Source organism: Dermacentor variabilis, chromosome 9 (genome assembly GCF_050947875.1).
Source record: "Dermacentor variabilis isolate Ectoservices chromosome 9, ASM5094787v1, whole genome shotgun sequence".
Lineage (NCBI taxonomy): Eukaryota > Metazoa > Arthropoda > Arachnida > Ixodida > Ixodidae > Dermacentor > Dermacentor variabilis.
Window position 1 is genome coordinate 33,474,214 of NC_134576.1, and position 25,987 is coordinate 33,500,200.

Sequence of the window (25,987 nt, forward strand, 5' to 3'; positions counted from 1 at the left end):
ATAAAATTACGCGCTAATAGTATTATTTTTGTAGTTACCGCCTTATTTGGGTAACAGAAAAAGCTTGAAGCACGAATTATTTGCAGCCTCGCGGAGGAGCAGTGGCTGGCGGTTATGAGGGCCTGGGCGGGGCTTCATTGCAGACTTAAGGGGGGATGCTAGGCTCAAGAGTCAACTTTTGAACTACTGCATCAATTTTTATCAAATTTTCAGCGACTGTTTATAATCTGCTCATTAGAATATATTCAAAGTTTCAATGCGCTAGCTCAAACAGACAAAAAGTTATAGCTCTCATATTCAGCAATCATGTGTCTCAGCTTAGGAAAACTATCATTTCATAAATAATGGAGATATATCAACTGTTTGTAATTAGATATCTTCTAGATGGTTCATAGTGCAAGATAAGACCGCTCGCATGCTTTTTATGCAATTTCTGTAAAAATGTCATCAATCTAAAAACAAAGTTCAATTTTTTTGTTGTCATTACATGTCAGACATCTCAAAATATTTTCTGTTAGAAACTATTTAGCACCCTAAAAAGTATCTTATCTTGTTCCTGAGAAAATTTCAGTCTAGAAACCACCTGGAAAGCATCTTTTGGCAATGTAGTTTAGAAATGATTGTTTTCCTAACGGTTTTGTTTCCCCAAAAAGTGCAAACTCAGAAAAATGAGTTCAAAGATTTGAGAACATACTATTTTATTTTGTGGTAAAAAAAAATTAATCAAAGTGCCCTGCTCCATAGGTCGGGCCCTCATCTTCGACGCGACGCTGTTCTGTGGCAATTGCTTCAAGCCTTCTTTTCTTTTTCTCAACTTTAGAGCTGTCCATCGCCCTTGCCTTCGCTCAGGCAATGCTTTGATGGGTTGCTTGTTGGACGTGCTTCATCGTCTGGACTCCATGTTCTAGTTCCAGCTTGTCAAATACTCTCTTGATGCCACGTGCACCCTCATTAAATTCTAGTACAGCCAAGGCTGCTGCAGTCTCCACGGTTCTCAGGGATGCGAATTGGGTCTTCGGGCACTTCTTCCACACTAGCGCATTGAAAGACTCGTTTGCATTCTGTGTCTGCATTCTTGAGCATCGTGCAAGGAGCTCTGGCTTACTAAGCCGGTTGTAGAGAGGCACAAGCTCTTTGGCAACGTCTCTGCTGAAAGCTTGACGATGGGGTCTTGGCACTGATGGCTTACCAGCTTCAACTAGGGCTTTGTGCCGATTGTAGTGGCACCATGAGTCCTCACCATGTGGACAAGCGTCATGTCGTGGGACTTCGTCCGTCGAGTAGGAATGAAAAAGTGTCGCAAATACTCCTCGTTGCATTTTTGTCACATCTGCAGCATTTTCTTTCAGGGCAGATGCATAGTAAGCAGTGAGTTTTTTTACCACGCTTTGCGTCAGCTTCCCCTTGCCTCCTAGACCTTTCGTCGTTTTCTTTAGTTTTTCAATTCCAGCATAAACACGTTTTGCGACATGATTTATGCAGTCTTCCTTCACAATCTCTTTATCATACAGCTGCAGGCTGGAGACATGCAGGAATGATTTGCTGTCGCCATCACAGAGCACTGTGGTGTATTGCATGTTGTGAAGCTCCTTAGAGCGACTGAATATTATGCCTGCAGCTTCAACTTCCATGGCATTCGACGATCCACTGAAGTTCTTCTGGCAGACCTCACTGTGTGCTTTTTTCCAATCTTGATGTCCATCCTCACCTTCTTTGGGACCATAGTTGCAGCCATGGCAATAGTTGCATTGCACAGCAAAATCCAGCACCAACCCAGTTTCCAGCTCGATAGCAATGCCGAGCCCAAAGTGTGAGGTGTGGCCGCGTTTATGCCAAGTTCCGTCATAACTTACACACACGTCCAAAAGTTGAGTGGAGCCAGCAACGGAGTTGATTGCCCTCACAGCGGCTCCGGCTTCGCGCATGGCATCAGATGCAGCTTCCATAGCGGCTCTGTGCACCTTCTCCGCTACTGTCTGGTATGTTTTGTGGTGCATGGGCATTGGCGCGTCCATACCCGCAAAAAAGTTTGCCATGGTTTTGTAGTTCATGCCGCAGTTACGGCCTGCAACCACGAGGCGCAATGAAAGCTCAGGCTGCCGACTGGACTTCACAGGTGGAGCATGCGCGGCCTTCTTGACTTCACCACACCATCTACACATCACGACAAACTCCAGATTCACACCCGCACCGATTTCTTCCAAGTCCAACGACTGTCTGTGACAATGCGGGCACAGAAGCGATGTTACCACCGCCTTGATGGCTGTAACTTTTACAAAACGGTAGCCGCTGGGCTCCGGCGTTTCCTCGCCTTCGTCGGCAGGACCCTGGCAAAGTAGCGCGACCTTCCTTTCAAATGTCGTCAATTGGCACTCACCACCATCAGCAGAACCAGTAGACATTTCCATAGGTGACGAACCACCATCGGAGCTTGTAGGGCTCGCATCAGCCGCCGGCAGCAGGCTTGGGCTTGGCGAACGCACAGGCAGACGCTCACTTGCTGGCGGTCGCCCAGTGCTGTTTAGGCCTCTCGCTTTCGTCGTGCGTTTTCGCTTCCCGAAGCTTTTCCGTGTCGAAGCCTTCGTTGCGGGCATCTTCGGGTCACACCACCGGCCACCCGATGATCGCAATAAGCTCACAGAAGGAAGATATAGCAACACATAGCAAGCGTCGAGCGCAACCAAAGCAGGAACGACTCCAAATGGCGCGAAAACAGCGGTGGGTGGTCACGTGGTACATTTCCGCCAATCCGGGCTCCTGTTTCGGTTTGCCACCCACTGCTTCGGTTCGAGCTCCTGTTTCGGTTTCTGCGGCCAGTAATATGCCTTTCTTTTTTAGTTCTTCGATAGTTGCCTTGCATAGTCTCGATGGAAAGTATTCCGTCACTAAACAGCCCGAAAAACAAACTTTCTATCACAGGCATTCACTTCACGTTCGGTTTTTTGCCCGCACCGCGGCCGCGTCTTGAAAAGAGCGTTCACAGACGCCTTCGACGGCAAATGCGCCCCACCGCGTCGTGAAAAAAATTCATTTTCTTCTTTTCTACTTCTCCGATAACAACCAAACCTGGTGAGAATATTCTTCATTAAACCAGCAATCCAAAACAACTCAAGCTTTAAAACACATTTTTTTTCCGAAAATCGGTATTTTAGCCCCGCATCCCCCCTTAAGTGGAAGCTTTAGCTCGGGTGCTCCTATCTAAATATATGTAATCTAAAAGGAGAATTCGTTTTTCTCAGCAACCACTGCACCAAATTTGACAAGCTTTGTCACATTTCAAAGAAAAACTTAAACTCCAGTGACCGTTGGCTTCGAATTTTTCCTTTTGATTGTCAATGTTTTACTAAAAATTGGCAAAAATCGAAAATTGTCAGAAAACGAGACTATCAAGTTTGCAACTCTGTCTTTCAGCAACGAGAAGTGATATCACAATTCTGTAAATTGCACCTAACAGTACATCTAAAGCGTACCAAATTGATATTTTACCCATGAATCTAAAAAAATTTAGTAATGTGTAAATACAGCTTTTGCAGAACCCTTGTAAATGACGTAACAAATTCACATAAAGTATAAAATGACATATAAAATTTTTCCGCTTTGAATGGTCTAATGGATGCCATTTACAGAACTGCGCTATCTGTTCTTGATGCAGAGCTATGGATTTGTAGACTTCTTGCTTCTGTTTTTTTCATACTGTCGAATATTTGAAAATCTTTTTAACAAAATTCAGGCCCTAAATCGAAATTCCGCTTCCAACAGTCACTATAGTTTAGCTGTCTCTCTCATCCAACACTTTATTAAAATCGGTCCAGGGGCTATCTCAGAAAAACGTTTTTGCGTTTTACGTGTATTTATATAGGCCGCGTCGGAGTTGGGCGCGAGCCAAAGCTTCCTCTTAAGTTGTATCCGACTATAGTAGCACTTTTTGAGTTAGCTCTGGTATAAATATGCAGAAATATATATTTGAGGAACAATCATAGTTGTTTTGGATCCCTTGTTTACAGCTCTAACAAGTGCCACAACCCACTCGTACTGCTATTCGGGAAGCTATGTAACGATGCGTGCCCGCGAGCCGCGTACAACCGCGTATGGCGCAGGAAGCTGCGACTCTACACGTACTGCGCCCACCGCGGAAGGTTAGAAAAACATCTACATAAGCACAGCAGAGAAGTGGCAACGTTAAGCGGCTCGAATGATAACTGTAGAAGCGTCATTCAGAACGCACGGAATTGTCCTCCACTTCCGGCGGCGTTTTCTCTACTTCCTTTTTTAAATAAAAACATGTTGATCCATAAATATTTTCATAAACAACGTTAAAATTGTTAATTTCCGCTTTTCCTTCCTGTTTGGCTGTTGCCTTGGCTCTGTCCCTTAGTAGATTGCTTAATTTATCAAATCGTTGCGCCTCTTGTTTCCAGTTGTACAATTAACAAGAGCTGTACAATTAAGGAAAAACCAGAAGAGTTAACAGGTGACAGTCATATTGCCTATGAATTTAAGGGCTATTGCAGGGATTGATGATGGATGCTGTCTCGCATCATTTTATTTTCCAGCTTATCTAACCCATATCACGGGCATATTGTTCCGAAGATTTGTCAGCGTCGCGGCGAGCCGTCACTCGAGGAAATAATGGAACAAAAAGAAAAGTTAAAGGCAATTAGTATTTTCTCTGGCCGCAACTCACTACACGTGCACACAGACCAGCTGACCGCGAACTGAATCCCTTTCCTGGCCTCTGGATCAGTCTAAACCAGAAAGGTTGAATATGCAAAGCAACAATGGTGGGCGTGACCTTTGAATAGACGGTGACAACTAAATACATCTCGAGTTAATCGCGCGGGCACCGAATTGATGAGGAAACTGGCCATAACATCCCAGGAGACGCCGATAACTGCCGCCATCCAAAAGGAGGGAGAAAGGCAGCAACATGTTGACCGCCGAATAGCTGTCAAGCCTCAACATTGATATGGCGGCGCTTAAGGAATGTGTGTGAGAAATGGTGGCGTGGGCGGGGAGGGTGGGGGGGTATGCGTCTTAATTTCGGGGGGGGGGGAGGCGGACCCCCCTTTGGGTACGTGCCTGGCGCAGCCTATGGCTACGCAGAAATTTCGGAGCGGATACTGACGGACTTTATAGCAGGTGGACTTTTTTATTCTAAACCGCTAAGTCAGACCGAGACCGACACAAGTATTCTTCTAAATAAGTTAGAGGCCACATACTTGTTGTGTATTGCGAACGGTTTTCTTGAAAATTCTCTGAAATACTTAACACTCATCGACCACTTCAGGTAAGCTCCTTGAAGTGGTGCATTATCGGTGACAGGGTAAAATGCAATGTTCAGATAGCTAGTTAGTTTACGCTAATTCAGTTCTTAGTTCAGCTTCCTTTACTTGCTTTAGGGCACACGCACTGCAGCCCCATAAATGGCGGAGAGTAATAATAAAAGAATATCCACTTAGCAGAAAATCAGAGACTAGCATCAGATTATATATACTCGTCTACAAAATCTGCTAACAAATGCGTGGACATTGCAATTAGTTTTTTTTCTACAATTTGTGCGAGGAAGTTTTTTCAGAAAATATTAATCTAAAAGCCAATACATTTTACAATACATTTAAAGGAAGAAGATCCGAAAACTATCCCTAACCTAAGAATTTCCGATAAGCAGGTGCGAGTTTACGAGAGCCGGAATTTCTTTCATTCTTAAATTCCGACATGTCCCCTAAACTCAAAACTCAAAATTTAGTTGTCGAAAGTTTGTTAATTACCTTTCTGAAGGTTTTCATTGGTGGTGGGCAAATAAGGACGTCTTCAAGTAAGTTACCTGATGTAGCCGATAAGAGCGATCTATGACAACAGTTATCGGCTTCTTTTCTCCTCATTGGTAAACAGAAAACACACGGTGCAATTAAGATTGCGGAAAAATATAGGGCGCGACATCGTGATTTGCTAGCACTAAATGCTCCCATAAGCATTCCTCATTGCTGTGTGGAGCCCAAACTACGAATCTGTCAGGCGACGAAAAGCTTGACAAGATACGCTATATGCGAAATGCCACTTACCATTTTTCTTAATCGACAGCCGGTGATCTATAATGAGCGGACACACCTCGTGCTGCTCTGTTACAGCAGTTCCCAAAACGACGAAAAAATGCACTTGACAAGCACTACTTGCCTTTTACTAAACAGCTCATTAAATACTGAAATATTTCTGTCGAGTTCGCAACTTGAAGGCCACAACTTGACTTATGCAAGGTTGGTCCGCAAAGGCGGCCGCTAATTGGGGCAGCGAGCTGCAAGGCTACGACCCCTCTTGCCAGCGACAAGCGGTTGTCAAGGCGGAAAGATTGGTTGCACCAGCAGCATAAGCAAGCCGAAGACGCAAGAGAAGACAAGAGGGCTGTTTCCGCCTTCCTTGCACCTGTATTTCAACCCTGCAATCATGCTAGCTCACCCGACGGAAACTTTAGAAACTTTATTTGACAGGAAGAGATATTAAGCAGGGGTGGTCGGAGCCCCCCAGTCCAGGGCCCCACTAGTCTCTGCCGCCTGCCTGACCGGGCTAGTTAAGGACTTTTGTCCTGCCAAGTCGGAACGTGTGAGCTGTGGCTCCCACTGCTCCATTGTGTCATTGCTATTTGGCCTATGAGGGCGCTTAATACACTCCCAGGTTACATGTATTAGGGTTGGCATGTTACTGCACCAAGGACAGTTGGCCCTATAGCGAGTGGGACACATAGCAATTAGCAATTTTAGATGGTGGAATACCCCAGTCTGTATTTTATGCCATTCGGCAGCCTTTTTCCGCTAACTTGGGGGTGAGGCTGCGGTTATTTTTTGAGGACTCCGCGATGATGAGCAAGAATGTCTTTGGTATTTAAATTGATAGGATTTTGAGAGGGATAATGCGAGTGGATTGGGTTAGAAGAGCACGCCGCTGCTCGGTTGGTACACTCTCGGACTAACGCGTTAGCCTGTTCATTGCCTTGTAGCCCCGCGTGTCCGGGACACCAGAGTATACGATGACGGTGGTTGAAAGATTTGGTAATTATCGCGAAGCTAGCCGCAGTCACCCAAGAGACAGGTTTTAAGACAAAACAGGGTCCGCATACAAGGAATATATTTTATACCTTCGAGGCTTTATGTAAAAATGGTACGTAGTGAAACATTAATTACGAAGAGAGTCGGGTTTTCCAGTGAACCAGGGGTCCATATACTCTTCGTGGCGCTAAGAGCCCACCTTCTAACTTCCCTATTGCCCTCGTTGACCACAACGGACAGATAGTGAATGCGGCTTCCCTGCAGTGCTCAACACCAACCAGAGCGGAGCAGGTCGCAGTTGCTATAGCACTCCTAGACAACAGCAGATCACAAATCTTCACTGATTCGAGATCGGCGGTCAGGGCTTTCGCTTCAAGATCCATCGCTGAGGATGCTCACAAGATTCTCAAGAACAAGATCATCTCTCCGCACACCATCACGTGGTTTCCGGCTCACCTCGAACCCCAGCTTGATTCGTTTCCCAATCTTAATGACATTGCCCACTCCCAAGCGCGCGCACTAACCCACCGCGCGGGAGCAGGATCGAGCTCAGACTCCGGGGTCCTCGAGTTTCGGGACACTCTCACTACTTTCAGCGAAATTACTACGCACTATCACCTGGGTAGGAGGAGTTATCCTCCCCCTCACAGCAAACTGGCTAGACCTCTGGCGTCCACTTTACGCATGCTTCAGATTAAGTGCTATCCAAACCTGGCCGTTTTCCACACGATCACTCCAGAGGCTTTTAGCTCTACTTGCCCCGACTGTGGGGCTGTTAGCAATCTCGCACACATGCTCTGGCGATGCCCCTCGTTACAGGGACCCAATCGCATCACAGAAGACGAATGGAGCTCTGCCATCCAGAGCTCAGACCTTTCACGTCAAACCTGGGCTGTCCAGAGAGCCCACGATGCGGCGGTTAGGCTCGGCCTACCCGTCCCCACGTGGGAGCGGCCCGCAGCTCTGCCCTAGGGCAAAGCTTCTCAGGACCTTGTAATTAAAGTTCTTTGTCTGTCTGTCTGTCTGTATGCGGACCACGCTTGTCCAGTTTAATAATAAAAAAAAGGTACCTTCCTACATAAAACCTGCAGATATATTGTCGGCTCACACGCCTTTCTAGAGCACACCAATCTGTTAATGAATTTACGAATTCTTTTTAACAGATTCTTTGATTTACTTTACTCTATTTTGTTTAACTTGTCTTGCCTCTCTGATCTTAGCTATTCGTACACAATGGGCTTGTCCCACTACGTACGCTTTCTGCATTAAGCATGATGATGTAGTGTCGGCTCACAGATACATTCAAAGCACAGGGAGCTCATAATAGAATGGTTAATTATATTTCACTATTTCGTTTATTTACTTTGTTTTTATTTAGCCATTCAGTATTTGTCATGTGTGTGTGCTCGACTACTCATTGCATGGAAGTGAACGAAATCGTACTCATCGCCGTTAGCTGTAAACTATTCTATTAAACGTTTTACTAAAGCTTCACTTCAGATAGAATAAAGTGAGCACTGAACGTGTCTCGGCATATTCTAATATTCTTTTTTTTTTCCTCTTCTTGCGGTTTTCTTTTTTTAGTACTTCTGGCGGTTTGCGTCCCACTCATTGGGTGCCCTAATCTAAGTCTCCTTAGTTAGCCCAAACTTTGATTCAGGCCGATTTCTGCGCTTTCTATCATAACAAATGCTTCCTCCTCCTCCCCGTCCTTCTTTAATGAGTGAAACGGGGATGCGACGCGTTTTGCATTGGGAAGAACGCTCTTCCTGGTCACAAGCGCGAGACACAGAGATGACGTGACGCGGTCTGTTTTGCTTCTCGTGCTCCAGCGCAACTGCTGCAGGTGTCGCAGTTCAGCCTGGCCAAGCTGCTGTGCGCCAACGCGGACGAGCCGCACCGGATGGTGGTGCAAAGGCGCGCTCTGCTCAGGCCCGACGCCGCCTCGTAAGCGACCCGTTCACCATTTCAAGCACTGTTCAGTCGGCGAGTGCGTAGACAGTCTGGGCCGCCCCTGCCTACAGCGCTGCGATGACTGGTAGCTGGATGCGCGGACTTTTGGAGCGTTCCCATTGTAACGCTGTGGAGGCTGTTGTCATTAGGCTCATTGTTTCTTTTCTTTTACTTTCCTCGTGCGTGTATTCTCCGCCTTGAATACGAGCGTTTCCGTACTGCCGACCCATTAAACCGGGAGGCATTTCGCTGCCCCAAAGTAGTTGCGTACTTTTCATTCTGATTTGTTATATAACTTTACGCAATTACGTTGGCACAGCCTTCTTTTGGTATCCTTAAAACGTAAGTACTCGGGGACTGGTAACTATGTCCTCATCTACCTCTGAATGGACACTGCAATGCTAATAAAACATGATGAATAGTTCCAGCGCAATTTCTACAGGCTACGCATGAACAGTCCTCATCGGTAAAACTCTGCTTCTCGGTCAGCCTGATCTGGGATTCGAACAGGAGTGTTCTGTAGTTTTAATTATCGTAAAATTCGACCCATTTCATTTCATCCTTTGCTGTTCCACACTTAGGAATATGTAGATATCGTTCTTCATAGCTACCTTTCTTTCCGGAACATCAACTTACTGATGATGATGATAACGACAACGGTGACGATAATCCGCCGCGGTTTGTCTGAGTGCATTCTGTGTTACTGTAACTCGTGTCTGCCGCTTTTGCGACATCTGTGGCGCATTGCCAGCATTTTCAAACTACCGTATTTACTCGTGTAAGGCCCGCACTTTTTTCCTGAATTCTTGACGGATACAGGCCGTACGCGAATCACGCTTATGGCTACTCACTGAAGCCTAGAACTGCGTTCCGACTGCTATGCAAATAAAGGCAGTCAAAGACGGCCGAGTATAATGTCGTTTACAGTCGCCGACTAATTTTATGAAAACTGTCACCTTGTAGCGGCTTCCGGGAATTCATCAACACATTGTTGCGTTTCGCCTGCGACACGTGGTTTTGCCGGCGCGACTGCGGCGGGGCGGCAGACATTTTGGCCCGATCGTCGTCGCCGCAACACTCATCGCCAGGTGTTTCCAGGCGCGACTGCGGCGATGCGACCGCCTAGGGATCATCCTCGCATTCCAGTCATTGTGCCCGAAACAGGCGATGCCAAAGCAGGGATCTCATTCCAGTCATTGTGCCCGAAACAGGCGATGCCAAAGCAGGGATCTCGTTCCAGTCATTGTGCCCGAAACAGGCGATGCCAAAGCAGGGACCATCCTCTCATTACAGTCATTGTGTCCGACCGGCAGCGCCACGACAGGGTGCTACGAGATCGTGCTCGACATGGTGCTACGGCATCGCTACGACAGTGTGCGTCACCATTAGCCCATTGTACATTCACGTGCTCGTCTTTTGAGGGGTTCCTTCTTGCCCTCAACTGCGAGAGTATAAAAACAGCTGCCCCCGGACGCCAAAAGGAGGGCTCCGATTTCTTCTGTTGAGTGAAGTGCTCTCCCGTCTCTCTACTACGGTCAAACCTGACCGCCAACTCTTTGCGATGTTAAAATAAACAAGTTGTTTCGTTGTTACCAGTCGACTCATGCTTTGCCGGGACCTTCGGATGCTTCCAGTTGTACCCCAGGCCGCCAGGCCAACGCTACCCTTGGGGCTTGCGACCCAGGTACAACCACGGGCGTCAGCGCCGAGTTCCCAACAGATCGTACCAGCAGTCAGATCCAAACATCTGGTTGGCAGCGGTGAGATCGCCTACGACTTCAAACAACTGTCTGCCAGCGGTGAGATCGCGACAACGGAGGCCAGCAGCAAAGAGATGCAGTTGACTGTATGCTGAGCAGCTCAACGACGATCCGGGAGCAGTGCAACGAGCCCTGTGTGACGACTGGTTGCCTGCAGCGGAACGACTGCGCGGAATTCCTGCCTGCGAGGTTTGGTGAGTGCGGGACTTTCTTCTTCTGAGCTTTGCCAGGCTTTTGTTAGTGTCAGAAACAGAGCTGGTAATTGTGGTTGTCGTTGCTGCCGGGTTAGTTTGCGGCAAGACAATAGTAAGCAGTAGAGAAAGCAGCATTCAGAGCAGCCATGGATTTGAAGTCGTTGCGCAAACCGAAATTGTTGGAGCTTGCAAGAGAGTTGGGTCTGGATGTCTCAGACAAACTCAGAAAACCAGAACTGCTAAAGGCTATTCTTGAGTTAGAGGCTGAGGATGACGAGCTGTCGGAATGCCTTGAGACTATTGAAGAGAGGGAGGCTGCAAAAGAAAAAGAAGAGCGTGAACGTAAAGAACAGAAAGAGCGAGAGCAACAAGAGCGTGACCGTCAACACGCTTTGGAAATGAAGCGTCTTGAGGTAGAGATGGAACGCGCTCGTAATGGAAGTCAGGCACACGGTGCAGGAGAACGCGTATTGTTCAAAATGACTGACCTGATGCGGCCGTTTAAGCTTGGAGAGGACATTGGTTTGTTCCTGGTTAACTTTGAGCGAACGTGCGAGAAGCAGGGGTTCTCTCGGGAAACGTGGCCACAGCGCTTGCTCACTTTGTTACCCGGCGAGGCGGCCGACGTAGTCGCTCGCTTGGATAGAGAGGAAGCAGAGGATTTCGACAAAGTAAAATCGAGTCTGCTAAAAAAGTACCGGCTGTCTGCGGAGGCGTTCCGTCGGAAGTTTCGGGAAAATGAGAAAGGCAAAAGTGAGTCATATACAGAGTTTGCGTATAGGCTTATGTCGAACATGCAGGAGTGGCTCAAAGAAGAGAAAGCGTTTGGTGACCACGATAAAGTTCTGCAGTGTTTCGGGCTAGAACAGTTTTATAGTCGGTTACCGGAGAACGTGCGATACTGGGTCTTGGATAGGCCAGACGTGAGTACGGTGGCTAGAGCCGCTGAGCTAGCCGAGGAGTTTGTGACGCGTCGAGCTCGCGGAGCTAAGGACGGTCAAAAGGGTGAATTTGGCTCGAAGTTTGAGAGGCCGAAGTTCACGCCCATGAGATTAAAGGGGGACACGCGTAGTGCGGATGCGAGTGAAAGCAGTCCGACCAGACGTAAAGAGACGGCGGCAGCCAAACGCAGAAAGCGGTTCGAGATGAGGCGAGCGGGCGTTTGTTATACGTGCCAGAAGCCGGGTCACTTTTCGGCGCAGTGTCCGGAAACAACACCAAAAGTTGTGTTTTTTTCAATAGGCAGCACTGACGAGAACATGAAGCTTCTCGAGCCTTACATGCGAGACCTCCTCGTGAACGGGAAAGAGTGCCGAGTGCTTCGCGATTCCGCAGCTACGATGGATGTAGTTCACCCGTCTTACGTAGAACCCCATATGTTCACGGGCGAGTGCGCGTGGATCAAGCAAGCCGTGGAAGCTCATAGCGTGTGTCTGCCCGTAGCAAAGGTGCTTATTGAAGGACCTTTCGGAGCGCTTGAGACAGAGGCGGCAGTGTCATCTATGCTGCCACCCCAGTACCCGTACTTATTTTCAAACAGGTCCGATCACCTCCTGCGCGAGAAGGGGCTTTTGTTTGGTGAAGCTAGTGTTCAGGCCTTAACCAGATCGAAGGTTCGGGAGCTCGCTGCAAAGGCGGTAGTTGCGGGGCCGACGTTATCAAACAACGAAAAAGGGTCAGAGGCGCAGCAAGCTGATATTCAGAGCACGCCCGAACTGAATAAAATTGAGTCTGTAGCGTTGAAGGCGCCAGATACTGGAGAGGAAAATCCCGATTCGGCAAAGTTAGAAGAGCTATCTACCGATTTGCTCATCGCGCCTACGTCAGACGGACTTGATAGGTTGCTAAAAGTCAGCCGGTCGGCTTTGATAGCCGAGCAAAAAAAGGATGGCAGCCTGGAAAACGTGCGCTGCAATGTCAAAGAAGGTATCGCCAGGAAAACTGCGCGTTTTGTGGAAAGAGGTGGAGTCCTGTACCGGAAGTATCTAGACCGAAGAGGAGTGGAGTTCGATCAGCTGATCGTGCCTCAATGCTATCGTCAGGATCTGTTGCGCTTGTCGCATGGGGGTTCGTGGTCCGGACACCTAGGAGTTAAGAAAACTAAGGACCGTCTCTTGCAAGAGTACTATTGGCCAGGGTGTTTTCGGGACGCAGACCATTTCGTGAGGACATGTGACACTTGTCAGCGGGTGGGCAAACCAGGGGACAAATCGAGGGCGCCGTTGAAATTGGTACCTATCATTACGGAGCCTTTTAGACGGCTCGTTATTGATACTGTGGGACCTCTGCCGGTAACAGCCACGGGGTACAGACACATTTTGACTGTGATCTGCCCAGCGACAAAGTTCCCTGAAGCAGTGCCGCTTAAAGAACTCAGCTCAGTTGAGATAGTTAATGCACTACCGTCCATATTTGCGCGAGTTGGTTTCCCTGCGGAAATCCAATCAGATCAGGGCACAGTGTTTACTAGCGCTTTGACGACAACTTTTCTCGAAAGGTGTGGGGTAAAGCTGTTACACAGCTCAGTGTACCACCCACAGTCGAATTCCGTTGAGAAGCTCCACTCCGTCATGAAGCGCGTGTTGAGAGCGTTGTGTTTTGAACATCGAACTGACTGGGAGCTGTGTCTGCCTGGGGTGATGTTTGCTTTAAGGACCGCGCCGCATGCGGCTACGGGGTTTTCGCCAGCTGAACTGGTGTACGGTCGCTCGCTTCGATCTCCGCTTCGCATGCTTCGAGAATCATGGGAAGGTAGGGGCGACGACCCAGTCGTGGTGGAGTACGTACTTAAGCTCCTCGAACGCTTAAGAAGGGCACAGGAGTTGTCAGGTGAAGCAATGACAAAGGCCCAGCAGAGGGCCAAGGTTTATTATGATCGGACAGCCAGGGCCCGTCGTTTTGAGGTTGGCGATGAGGTCATGATATTGCGCACATCGCTAAACAACAAACTAGACGTGCAGTGGGAGGGCCCAGCACGAATTGTTCAGAAACTGTCGGACGTTAACTACGTGGTAAGTCTGCCAGGAAAGCGGAAAGCACAGCAAGTTTACCACTGTAATCTGCTCAAACCTTATAGACAACGGGAAGCAGTGGTGTGCATGATGATAAACGTTCCTGAAGAGCTTCCAGTCGAGCTTCCGGGACTAGGCTCAGTGACGAACAGGGAAGACACCGGTCAAGTCATTAGTGACCTTATCAGTAAAGCACCGCTGTCGCCCGAGCAGAAAACCGAACTACACCAGCTATTACAAGAGTTTCAAGGTCTGTTCTCTGAGAGGCCTGGTAGGACTTCTGTACTTACTCATGATATAGAACTTACCTCCACAGAGCCAGTACGATCCAAGGCGTATCGGGTGTCACCCCGCCAGAGCGATATTATGGAGGCTGAGGTAAAGAAAATGCTACAGCTCGGTGTTATTGAGGCAGGTGAGAGTGATTATACCTCCCCTTTGATTTTAGTTGAGGTACCGGGCAAGGAACCTCGTCCTTGCGTCGACTACCGCAGGCTTAATTCCATCACTAAGGATCAAATTTATCCGATCCCTAACATCGAGGAGCGCCTTGAGAAAGTTAGTAGCGCTCAGTTTATTTCCACCCTAGATCTTGTCAGGGGTTATTGGCAGGTTCCACTTACAGAAGAGGCTAGTAGGTATGCGGCGTTCATTTCACCAATGGGAACATTCCGTCCTAAAGTGTTGAGTTTTGGTTTGAAGAACGCGCCATACTGTTTTTCAAGCCTCATGGATAAAGTATTGCGGGGACAGCAAGAATTCGCTTTACCGTATCTAGACGACGTAGCGATATTCTCCGCATCCTGGTCTGAGCATATGACACACTTGCGGGCAGTGCTAACCCGCCTGCGCGAAGCGGGCTTGACAGTCAGGGCTCCTAAGTGCCAGTTAGCACAGGCCGAGGTTGTCTACCTCGGTCACGTGATTGGTCAGGGTCGTCGCCGCCCCTCTGAAATAAAAGTGGCCGCTGTGCGAGACTTTCCGCAACCGCGCACCAAGACCGATATTCGGTCGTTCTTGGGTGTCGCCGGCTACTATCAGAGGTACATCCCTAGGTACTCTGATATCGCGGCTCCCCTGACGGATGCTCTAAGAAAAACAGAGCCTCAAACAGTCGTCTGGGACGAGACAAAGGAAAGAGCTTTTAGCGCCCTAAAGAGTGCCCTAACAAGCCAGCCTGTGCTACGATCGCCAGACTATACAAAAGGGTTCATTGTTCAGTGCGATGCTAGTGAGCGAGGCATGGGCGTTGTACTGTGCCAACGGGAAAATGGAGAAGTAGAACACCCCGTCCTGTATGCTAGTCGTAAGCTGACCAGTCGTGAGCAGGCGTATAGCGCCACCGAGAAAGAGTGTGCGTGTCTCGTGTGGGCCGTTCAGAAATTGTCATGCTATCTAGCCGGCTCGAGGTTTATCATTGAGACGGATCACTGCCCTCTCCAATGGCTGCAGACCATCTCTCCCAAAAATGGCCGCCTCCTGCGCTGGAGCCTCGCTTTACAACAATATTCCTTTGAGGTGCGTTACAAAAAGGGGAGTCTCAACGGTAACGCCGATGGCTTAAGTCGAAGCCCCTAACGTAGGAATCAGCCTCAAAATTGTTGGTTACTGATGTTTTTCTTCCTGAGGCAGGATTTTTTTTTTAACATATTGCTTTTGTTTAGTGTTTCAAAGTGATGATATGCTTTCTAGTGCAATTTTTCAATTTGTGGACGCGTTCTGAGTGATGCTAGACTACTGTAAGGAACTAGGCAGTGGTATAAAAAGGGGAAAGAGCCTGGCAGGGTTTAGTGAGGGTTGTGCCGTGCTTGCTGACTGAGTGGTTGAGTTTCAGCGTAGTTCTAACGCTTGCCGGGAACGAGAACAAAAATGTGAACTCTCCCGAAGTCACTTTGCAGTGTCCCGTGCGAACCTGAACGAGAGAACGAGGCCTTCTCTGTGCGCTGCGCTCAAGAAACGTCGAGGGACGCCCGACTTCGGTTATGAGCATCAACGAGCGACATCCCTCCGGACAGCGGATGCAGTCCCCTGTCCATCGGGATCTCCTTCCCCCGGCGGGGCGGTCTGTTGCGTTTCGCCTGCGACACGTGGTTTTGCCGGCGCGACTGCGGCGGGGCGGCAGACATTTTGGCCCGATCGTCGTCGCCGCAACACTCATCGCCAGGTGTTTCCAGGCGCGACTGCGGCGATGCGACCGCCTAGGGATCATCCTCGCATTCCAGTCATTGTGCCCGAAACAGGCGATGCCAAAGCAGGGATCTCATTCCAGTCATTGTGCCCGAAACAGGCGATGCCAAAGCAGGGATCTCGTTCCAGTCATTGTGCCCGAAACAGGCGATGCCAAAGCAGGGACCATCCTCTCATTACAGTCATTGTGTCCGACCGGCAGCGCCACGACAGGGTGCTACGAGATCGTGCTCGACATGGTGCTACGGCATCGCTACGACAGTGTGCGTCACCATTAGCCCATTGTACATTCACGTGCTCGTCTTTTGAGGGGTTCCTTCTTGCCCTCAACTGCGAGAGTATAAAAACAGCTGCCCCCGGACGCCAAAAGGAGGGCTCCGATTTCTTCTGTTGAGTGAAGTGCTCTCCCGTCTCTCTACTACGGTCAAACCTGACCGCCAACTCTTTGCGATGTTAAAATAAACAAGTTGTTTCGTTGTTACCAGTCGACTCATGCTTTGCCGGGACCTTCGGATGCTTCCAGTTGTACCCCAGGCCGCCAGGCCAACGCTACCCTTGGGGCTTGCGACCCAGGTACAACCACGGGCGTCAGCGCCGAGTTCCCAACAGATCGTACCAGCAGTCAGATCCAAACAACATGAGTTTGCGCGTTACGCCTTAGTGAAACTCTTTTTTGCCAAACGTTCGCACTCTAAAGTGGGAGTGCGGGCCTTGCCCGAGTAAATATATTACATATTATTGTTGACCTCGGGGTGCTTTTAACGCCTCTTATTATTTTGTTTCGAGTCCTTGACCAGGGCGCAAACGGTGCAGATTCGGTGTTAAGGACCTATATATAAGTCTATATAAGTTCTTCTGTTTCTCTCTCTTTAGCAATTTTTCATCATTATCACAGTAAGAACTGACATTTCGGAGAGCATATCACGACAGCGAACCTGCCCCCTCTCTTCATTTCTCCTCCTGGCTATGCCACATAAGTGACCACAGATGGTTATGCGTGCAGGAACCCGCTGACCCCTTGCGACCATCTACCGGATACGGATCTGAGGTACTGGACGAGGGCGGCCGCCATGGGCTGGGACCACTAGTCCGGGCTCTGCGTCCATCGGCTGTCGCCCGCAGCGGTAAGTGTTGTAAAGCTAAAGCACAGAGATGCGATTGCATGGCAGGCGGGCATATCGGGTTGCACGACTTTTGATGGATTTCTGCAACGCTGCCCCCGATCACCGTCTCTGCCACTCGCTCTCGAGCTGGAATTATTGCTGAAAGTCATTAAGTTGTTAGAGCGTCGGGAAGCTTTAGTAAAGTTGCACACAGCGGCCGCTCCAATACCAGGCGGCGCCCGGTGATCTTTGATATTCCGAATTACCTCGATTGCGCAAACAGTGACGTATAGCACCATGTATAGAGTCAGTCATTAATCTTATTGCAGTACTTCTCCTTCGGCTAGTAGGAGACGCCCATTAGAAGAGTTTCGCAAGTAAACACGCACACTCGCACGAAGGCGCTCGTCTTGCCTAGACTTCGCCAGTGTACGTGTGTTAGTTTGCGCGTCTCTTGTATTAATTAGTCAATAATCTGAACAAAGTGAAAGAAGAAAAAATATACGTACCGGGAACCGAAATGCAACCAGCGACCTCACGTTCATTTTGCCCCAGAGTTTGATATCTGTTCGTGGAAAGTCCTCTCCACGACTATACTAAGCGATCGTTGCTCGCCGCTATATTAACGCGAGAGTGTTAAGGGCCCCGGGTCGCAGAATATCTGGCGTCGGCGTCCAGCGTCGGACATCGTTTCAGCAAAAGGATTTTCGAACCACCCAAACCCAGGCCCTCCATTTGGCGCGAGGAAGCTACTGAAATAATTGAATTTCTCAAGCTAAAATACATAGAAAAATCGGAAAGTACGACTTACACACAACCTACAGATATGATAGCGTTGGACTGTAATATAGGAGAAGCTGAATGTAGGAGAAAAGATAATCCTGTGGCACAAAAGCTCAGAAAAACCCCTTTTCCAGCGTTTCTACCAATCATAGACCGGCTACGGCGTTCGCCGTTTGCGCGCGCCGGCGCGCTAATATCTCGGAGGCCACGGAGCGGCGCGCCCGTTCCCTTGAAACACTTCCAGATGGCGCGCGCCTCCGCTGTATCGCGGCCCACGCAAGAGGATGTGCTTCTACCAGAAAGCCCGCCTTGGTACATAGCGTCCGCCACGAGCGTTTCCTGGTAAACATTACGGTTACACAAGCTGCAGTTGCCGGGAAGCGGCAGTTTGAAGCAGTCAGGGATCTTTGAACCCTATCGTGTTCCATTCTTAAAGGCTAAGCTTAAGCGTCCTCCAAATTTTTATACCATATTGCGGTTTATTTCCTGACACTGTAATGAAGATAGCAATTTCATAGCAGATTTTTGGTCATTTCAAGACACGCGGTTTCGACGAGCTAACAAGCGAGTCTTTGGAGTTGCTAAAACCCTGGAGTATTCTTTTCCACGTCATAATGTCTTCGCGAATTGCGTTTGCGTGCGTAAAATTGCCTCCGTATTTCCACTTTAATTTTTTACTCACGTGCCTCAAACTTCAGACGTAATTCAGAACATGTTCTAGGCTACAAAGTGTTGTACCTCTCATTTGAGATATGGGGCAGAGCATGTGCAATCTATGTTCTTCTAAAGATTTTAAAAAATGGCTCATGTAATAAATTATTGGCTGAAAACGGAGCTTTTAATTTGCCTGTTTACACTCGCAGCCGCTATTGGGTGCTAGTTGTCTATTTACGTATGCAGATAGAATCAGGGGTCTACTCGGCGCATTTTAAATAGGTACTCACACCGCAAGAACAGAAGGGATCGCCCAATTTCCAGATGCACTGGTTCTCAAAGGCGGTATGAACATGAAATGGTCAGCGTTTGAGATAAGCAGGAATCGTTTAGAGTACTGACGAAGAAAAAACATAAAATAGTGAAGAAATTGATGGAGCTGCGCTCGTTGCAGGCGTAGGTAACTGTACAAGATAGGGGGCGCTACCGCGTAAAGCTATTTCAAGGTTTCCTCATCCAATCCTGCAATCAGCCCTCGACAATTGGTGAAAAAGCTTTAGTCATCACCCACTGCACCTCTCTGTCACGCGACGTCACGAAAACTGCAAAAACGCCCCATATGATATCATATGTGCACACTGATTATGCATGATTAGACCGAACGAAAGAAAACTAATAATTTCTGATTGAACGCCTTTTCAGCCATTACCGAAATAAACGTCGTTCGACCAATTGCTATTGGTCAAACGTTTTTCGGCTACGCCTACTTTACCTGTCTGTCACGCGACGTCAGAAAACAACGAAAACTCAACGCATCAAAGTGACGTCTACGCATTAAAGACGCATTAGTATGCCGAACAAAACTGAAAGTTTTCTGAATAGCCGCAGAGACTGCCCCGTTACAAAAGGAATATAAAAGTAGGCACTGGCTTCTCGGAGCTACCGGGGAGCATGGATTTATTTGCGTATACCAACTTTTTTTGCTTGGCTCTACAACGTTATCGAGACCTTTCGGCACATATACGACATCGCTTTGCCAACTCTACTTTGCTGAGGACTCGTTTTAGCGGCATTGTTAACCTTCCGTTGCACGCCGCCGCGATTTTCAACCAGCCACCGCAAGCTAGGTAAGGGAAAGCGTACCAATCGCAGAGGCCGGCACCACCCTCCACATCCGGCTATCTATTTTTAGAACGACAGAAAGCTGAGCTAGTTGGTAAGGATTTATTATGCAAAAAAGAAGTGAGGCGTGCAGACAGGACACAAGAGTAGAGAAGTGGACAACACGAACGCCGACTATCAACTGAAGGGAGCACTGAGGCGAAAAAAGAAAGAAGACACAAAATTCATCTGCGCATGCTCACTGTGCCGGCTGGGCCCCATCGAATCTCTCTCCATTTGGGCGTGCTCCTAGCCTCTTCTCAGCCGATGAGATAACAAATACGGCCCAATGTAGCGAATGGTATTTGCTTTGAAAGCAAAAGAAAGTGACCTCCTATAAACGAGGAGCGCGTTTGATTGGGCTTTTCAAACAACGCTGCGTGTTACCGCCCGATGCTTGCGTCGGTAGTTACGTAAATCTGACGTCAGGAGATTAGAATAAAACAGATTGGAATAGTTTTACGTTACAGGGCACAGGGATATTATTTTTAAAAAAGAGAAAGAAGATAGTTGAGATATAGACAAACTGATACACCATAGAAAACCATGATTAGCTCAAGGAGGCCATATATGGTGAGTATTTATCGCGCTTCAGTTTGAAGTAAATGCAATTAGAAATCATCATCGTCATTAATCAACACTTGCGTACGGTCGTTACTCTTAGTGAAACTTTCTTGGCGAAATTTCCCCACATTTCCCCGAGTGTCCCGGAATTAGTAGTCGTCATACGTCATTTGTCGTTAGTTTCTTCGTTCAAAACCATAACAAACGCCTTCAAGTTTGTCTTCTTTTTACTCGCGGTAAACGAATTCGACCTTTTCCAATTGACGCCACTACTGAGCACAGAATCGATCGAATACCCGGTTGTTTAGGACATTGTAGTATTTCCTCCTACGTCGGTGCGTTCTATGCATGTTTTTTTTAAGCGAGTGTATTTTTCTTTGACTTTGCTGTAATCTAGAAGTTTTGCTGGCCTTTTGCGGCACTACTTGGTTTACATCGTACTTGATTTTTTTTCGTCTAATTTTTCATATAATTGCTCTAATTGGCTTTTGTACTCGATATTTTTGTTGCTTTATTGATATTGCTGTATTTGTTTTGCTTTGTATACTTGTTGCATAATTTCCCTAACTTATAACTGTTACCCCTGCAAGAGCCCTTAGTAAGGCCTGGAGAATTTTATAAATAAATAAAAGAAGTAAATATTCCGGCGCTTGATTGAACATTCCAGCGAATAAATAACACAGTGCATGTGTTTCTTCAGGTGTGCTCGCCAGCAGGCTCGAAGCAATGTGCAAGAGCGCAGCAACAAAAATAATGTAATATCTTGCAGACCTTGGTTTCTTCACATGGCGAGCTTCCAGAAGAGCTACATATGAAAACACTCAGTGGCGACACGCTTGCTTGTTTATCGCACGATTGGAGCGGCATTCTGCAGCGTCTTCTAGTCTCGGGGAAGCACCTTATCCGTATTATACAACTTCCATGTTCCTTCGCTTTCCGACTCGAAGAGCGGACAATATGAAGCTTAACAGAGCAGCCAATTCAGGAAAGATTTATTTATCGGTGTCCTCACTGCAAATTTTAACCTTGTGTGGGCGTAATTATGACGTGGGAGATAATTACGCAGAAAGCATCGACGACTATTGTCAATGCAAGAGAATAGCCCAACTCTTCACGAAAGCTGTTCGCTTCATTAAAGGGATGGTGCACATGACGACCCTATATTTCTTGCGGTGAGGACATTTAGGTACAGTGTCTGTTGTTTGATTGCATCATTCCGCGAAGAACAGAGCCCTTAGCCAGCGCAACTGTAACGGTATTATGTAGACGGACAACATGCGCGTGTCGACAGAACTCTAATAGTTGCTAACGAACGCGGCCCGCCACTGAGTAGTGCCAGTGCACGCACCATTGGCGTCGGCGCTTTTTTATCAGCGGTGCAAGCCCAACCATCGACAGAGGAAATGGATGAAAGAGCAAAGAAAAGGCAATCGCTTAAAATAAGTTACGGCAGTTTCGCCTGAAAGGTTCGAGCACAAAATTAACAGGGATAACAAGTTAGAAGTTCTTTGTTGAAACGTCTCTATATCAAATGATACGCAGAGAAACTGTATAACATGTGCAAGTTTATTTTGCTTCCAGCAACACGCAAGAAATTGTTCGCTTTCTCCCACGCCTAGGTTTCCTAGGTTTTCCGAACCTACGGCTACGTGAAAGCATTTTTAACGGAACCGCGCGGCTGTCCTAACGATCGGAGGGGTTGAGTCAGCGGAGTTGTAGTTGGGGAGCAGGGGCACGCCGCAAGGCTTGGTCCTTTCGCCCTTCCTCTTCAACGTCGCCATACTCGGTCTCCCTGAAATATTAGGAAACATAGAGGGCCTGCATTATAGTGTCTCTGCGGACGACGTTACCCTCGGGGTGGCGGAGGGAAGCGACGGACACATACAAGAAGTCCTGCAGAGAGGCATAGACGCGGTGGAGGCGTACGTCAAGCCGAGAGGCTTGGGTTGCTCTCCGCAAAAATCAGAGCTCCTGCTCTATTAACCAGCCCGGAAGGGATGCCAGTCGGCAAATATAACGCCACCAATCCAACTCTACACCTGCGGGAGGCCGCTCATAGTACCCAGCATCAGGATCAGCACCGAAACCATAAGGGCACTCGAAAAGTGCGTACATCAGACTACCCATCCCATCTCGCGGACAGCCAACCGGCACCACGGCTTGAAAGAGGGTCACCTTATTAGACTAGTTCAGGCTCCTGAGCCGCGTGGTCTCAGTCGGCCCGTTCCTGAATCTCAGGAGAGACGAAAGGAACAAAATAAATGACGTGATCAGGAAGGCCTTCAAGCAGGCACTAGGCATACCCGTCACAGCCTCGAATGAACGATTCAAAGCACTTGGGCTGCACAATATCCTAAGCGAGCTGATGGAAGCTCAGAAGACCGCTCAACTGGAAAGGCTATCCAAGAGCCGGACAGGGCGACACATTTTACAATCCCTGAACATTAATCACGAATCCCGATCCGGAGCCAAATTGGACATCCCGGCGGAGATCAGGGCAAACATTTACGTTCCACGCACCTAGTATATAACGCGGCACGGAGACGGACAAGAGCACAGACAATGCAGAAAAGATTCGAGACGTCTGAGGACGGGGCCTACGTGAACGCCGCTCATTATGACGATCGCGACGTCATAACTATTGTCATTACTCACGCGATCGCAACGTCATTGCTATTGCTATGTTCATAGCAATAGTAAGTCAACAGGGTGATTCAATCACGTCAGGCACGATCCTCACGACGTCGCCAGAATTTGAGGAGTAGGTGGCCATTGCCCTGGAAATGACGGCATCTTCCAAATACAAATTCATTGTGAGCGACTCCAAGTCGGCCATCCTAAGTTTTGCAAGGGGGCGGGTGTCGTCCGAAGCACTGAACATTCTGCTGACCGGTTTTTGTGGCAACCGAGTCAGGGGGCTCCAAATCGTCTGGGCGCCGGCCCACTCCGCCCTCCCGGGGAACGAGAGCGCGCACGACACGGCTGAAGGTCTAACCAATGGAGTCGACGCCGACCTTTCCACCGCTGACGCTCACTCGTTTCGCCGGTCGGGACGGGACAGGCTGTTATCCTATGGGGACATCCTTTATCATTATAAGCATGTGAGGGCCAAGCATCCTGCAGCACAAAGAACTTTAACTAAGTGTCAATCGGTGGCACGGCGTTTGCTCCGGACCAACACCTTCCCTAACCCTGTAGCCTACAGCCGCTGTTACCCAGGGCTGTCTGCAGCCAAATGCAAAATCTGCAAAGGCAGGGCAGACCTTCAGCACCTGGTTTGGTCGTGCCCCCTCAAACGTAGACACGTCCAACAGAAAGATCGCTCTTCTTTAGAAATCAGGTCTGCGGAGCAGTGGGAGACCGCGCTGCTCAGCTCCGATCCGGAAGTGCAAGTCCGATTTGTCGGGATTGGGCCCCGTCGGCTGAAGACGCCGACGGGGCCCAAGGGCTCCTGGCTGCCGCCTAAAGACGGAAGAAGACGGAAGAGGATCTCCCACCTCTTCCCCTTCCCTTGACTCCATCCCGGGCAAACAATAAAGTTGTTCTCTCTGTCTCTCACTTTCTCTCATTGTAGATTTTTATAATTATGATTATTACTAAAATTAGTAAATTGGAAGATAGCGGCACCAACACATGATGTCGGCTACTCGATCGTTCTCACGTGAGTATACAACAATTTATGAAAAAAAAGGAGGAAATAAATGTAGAAGAAACGGGGCATAATGTGGCAATAACAGAAAGCACGAGCAAGACAATTACAACGAAATAATAGAAATTTCCCTTATTGCAGGCACATCGCCTCTGCCTCCACCGCAGCCGTCGAGGCAAGTCGGGCGTCGGCGCTGGACACAAGGTGCAACCTCGAGCGACGCAGCCAATTGGCGCTGTGACAGCACGCAAAGCAAGCTGTAGCCGCTCAGTCACGTCGGGAAGCCGAAGCAATTGAGAATAAAGCCGACAGCTTAGTCTGAGAAAAAACGCAGTCTTTGAAAAGCCTCCTTCACTCGCTTTCGCGCCACACAGGGTAGCCAAGTTCTACTTACACGTGTTAACTTGCTTTTCTTCCCTCTATTTTTCTTATCTCTCTCACTTTCATGAGTCTCAGCAAACTAGAATGTGTTCTTTCAATTTTATTTATTTATTTTACGTCCCCGCAACTGTCTGTACGTCCGGCGCCACAAAACCATTCAGGCTTCTGCGTTCGTTTGCGGGCCACAGAATTTTCATCAGTGGCCCCTCGTCGATGACTCAACACTCCACTAGGTAACTTGTCTAATGTAATAAAAAAAGGCAGAATGGTCACATTGATAAAAAGATGGCACATATTGCACAGCGTGGAGTCAACGACTGCGCTATGGAGCTCCAGTGTCATGCTCCCGTAGGCATGACCAACCAATACCAGTCAAAGCACCAAAAAAATGCTGACAGGAGTAATGCTCAAGTTAGTTATCCGTCTCACTGTGCACTTCTAATTGTCATCACTTTAGTGCCCCTGGAATCGTGCAAATTCCCCAACCGACAGGTGCGATTATATTTATAAGCAAGCCGACCAGTTTGCCTAGACCAGGCGCCTGTCGCCTTGATCTTTGTGATATGAATAACACACACACATGTACACTCAGCAGTGCACTTTAAGTTGAAGTTTGAAGTTTATTTCTTTCTTTGTTGCAGAAAGAGATCATGGCATCAGCAAAAAAAATCTAATTTCTTTTAGCACAAAGGTGTAGCGTGTAATTGTTTCAATGTATTTCTTTGGTCAAACGCATGTAGGCTGTACCATTTGATATCACCCGACATGCCCAGGCTCGAAATAAAACTGAATAAGAAATCGGGGCCTTCGAACTTTTGCTCGTGACTCCAGACACTCCCACGCATAGCCACTAAAACATACGCAGATCTAACTATGATGGCTGTTGAAGTGTAAGACGACTGTTAGACGCCAGTACAGTGACGATGGAATGAGGAATGACATCGATGGAGCGACAAAGGCGTATGACGACGATGGCGTCACGACGATTGTGTGACGACAACCGTATGAAGAAACGTGAATGACGACGATGACACGACCAAGACGGTATGACGACGACAGTATCACAACGGATGCATCATAGCGTTTATGTGACGACGACGCAATGACGACGATGGCATGACAACGGCGGCATAATCATGACTGAATGACGATAGCGTAAATACGATTGCATGACGGACAAGAAATGAAGCCGATGGATTGAAGAACGTGGTATGTCGACGATAACATGATGGCAATACCCAAATGATTAACATAAAGAAACGACAGCATGACGAAGGCGGCATGGCGAGAGTCGTATGTCGAAGTTACAGTGACGACGATGGAACGACAGCGACCGCACTCCGACGACAGTATGACAACGAATGCATGAAGACGACTGTTTGATGATAATGCTGTGACAACGACGGCATGACAACGGAATGATAAGAATGGGATGACGATGAATGTATGATGACAATAACGCGACGATGATTCCATCATAAAGCCAGAATGACGACTATGGCGTGATTATGAGGGAACAGTAAGAGTCGGATAACGAAGATAGAGTG

At 48.1% G+C, this 25,987-nt stretch overlaps 1 protein-coding gene across 1 annotated transcript in view; it reads left to right on the plus strand.

Annotated features, from left to right (window-relative positions):
* LOC142592592 (chorion peroxidase-like) overlaps window positions 1-24,362 on the plus strand; it is a 154,084-nt gene extending 129,722 nt beyond the window's left edge. The window contains exons 9-11 of the mRNA XM_075704126.1: window positions 8,873-8,987; window positions 17,149-17,269; window positions 24,201-24,362. Of these exons, the coding sequence (XP_075560241.1) occupies window positions 8,873-8,987; window positions 17,149-17,233 (200 nt within the window). The 3' untranslated portion in view covers window positions 17,234-17,269; window positions 24,201-24,362. The remainder of the gene's footprint in view (window positions 1-8,872; window positions 8,988-17,148; window positions 17,270-24,200) is intronic.
* Window positions 24,363-25,987: the final 1,625 nt, after the last annotated feature.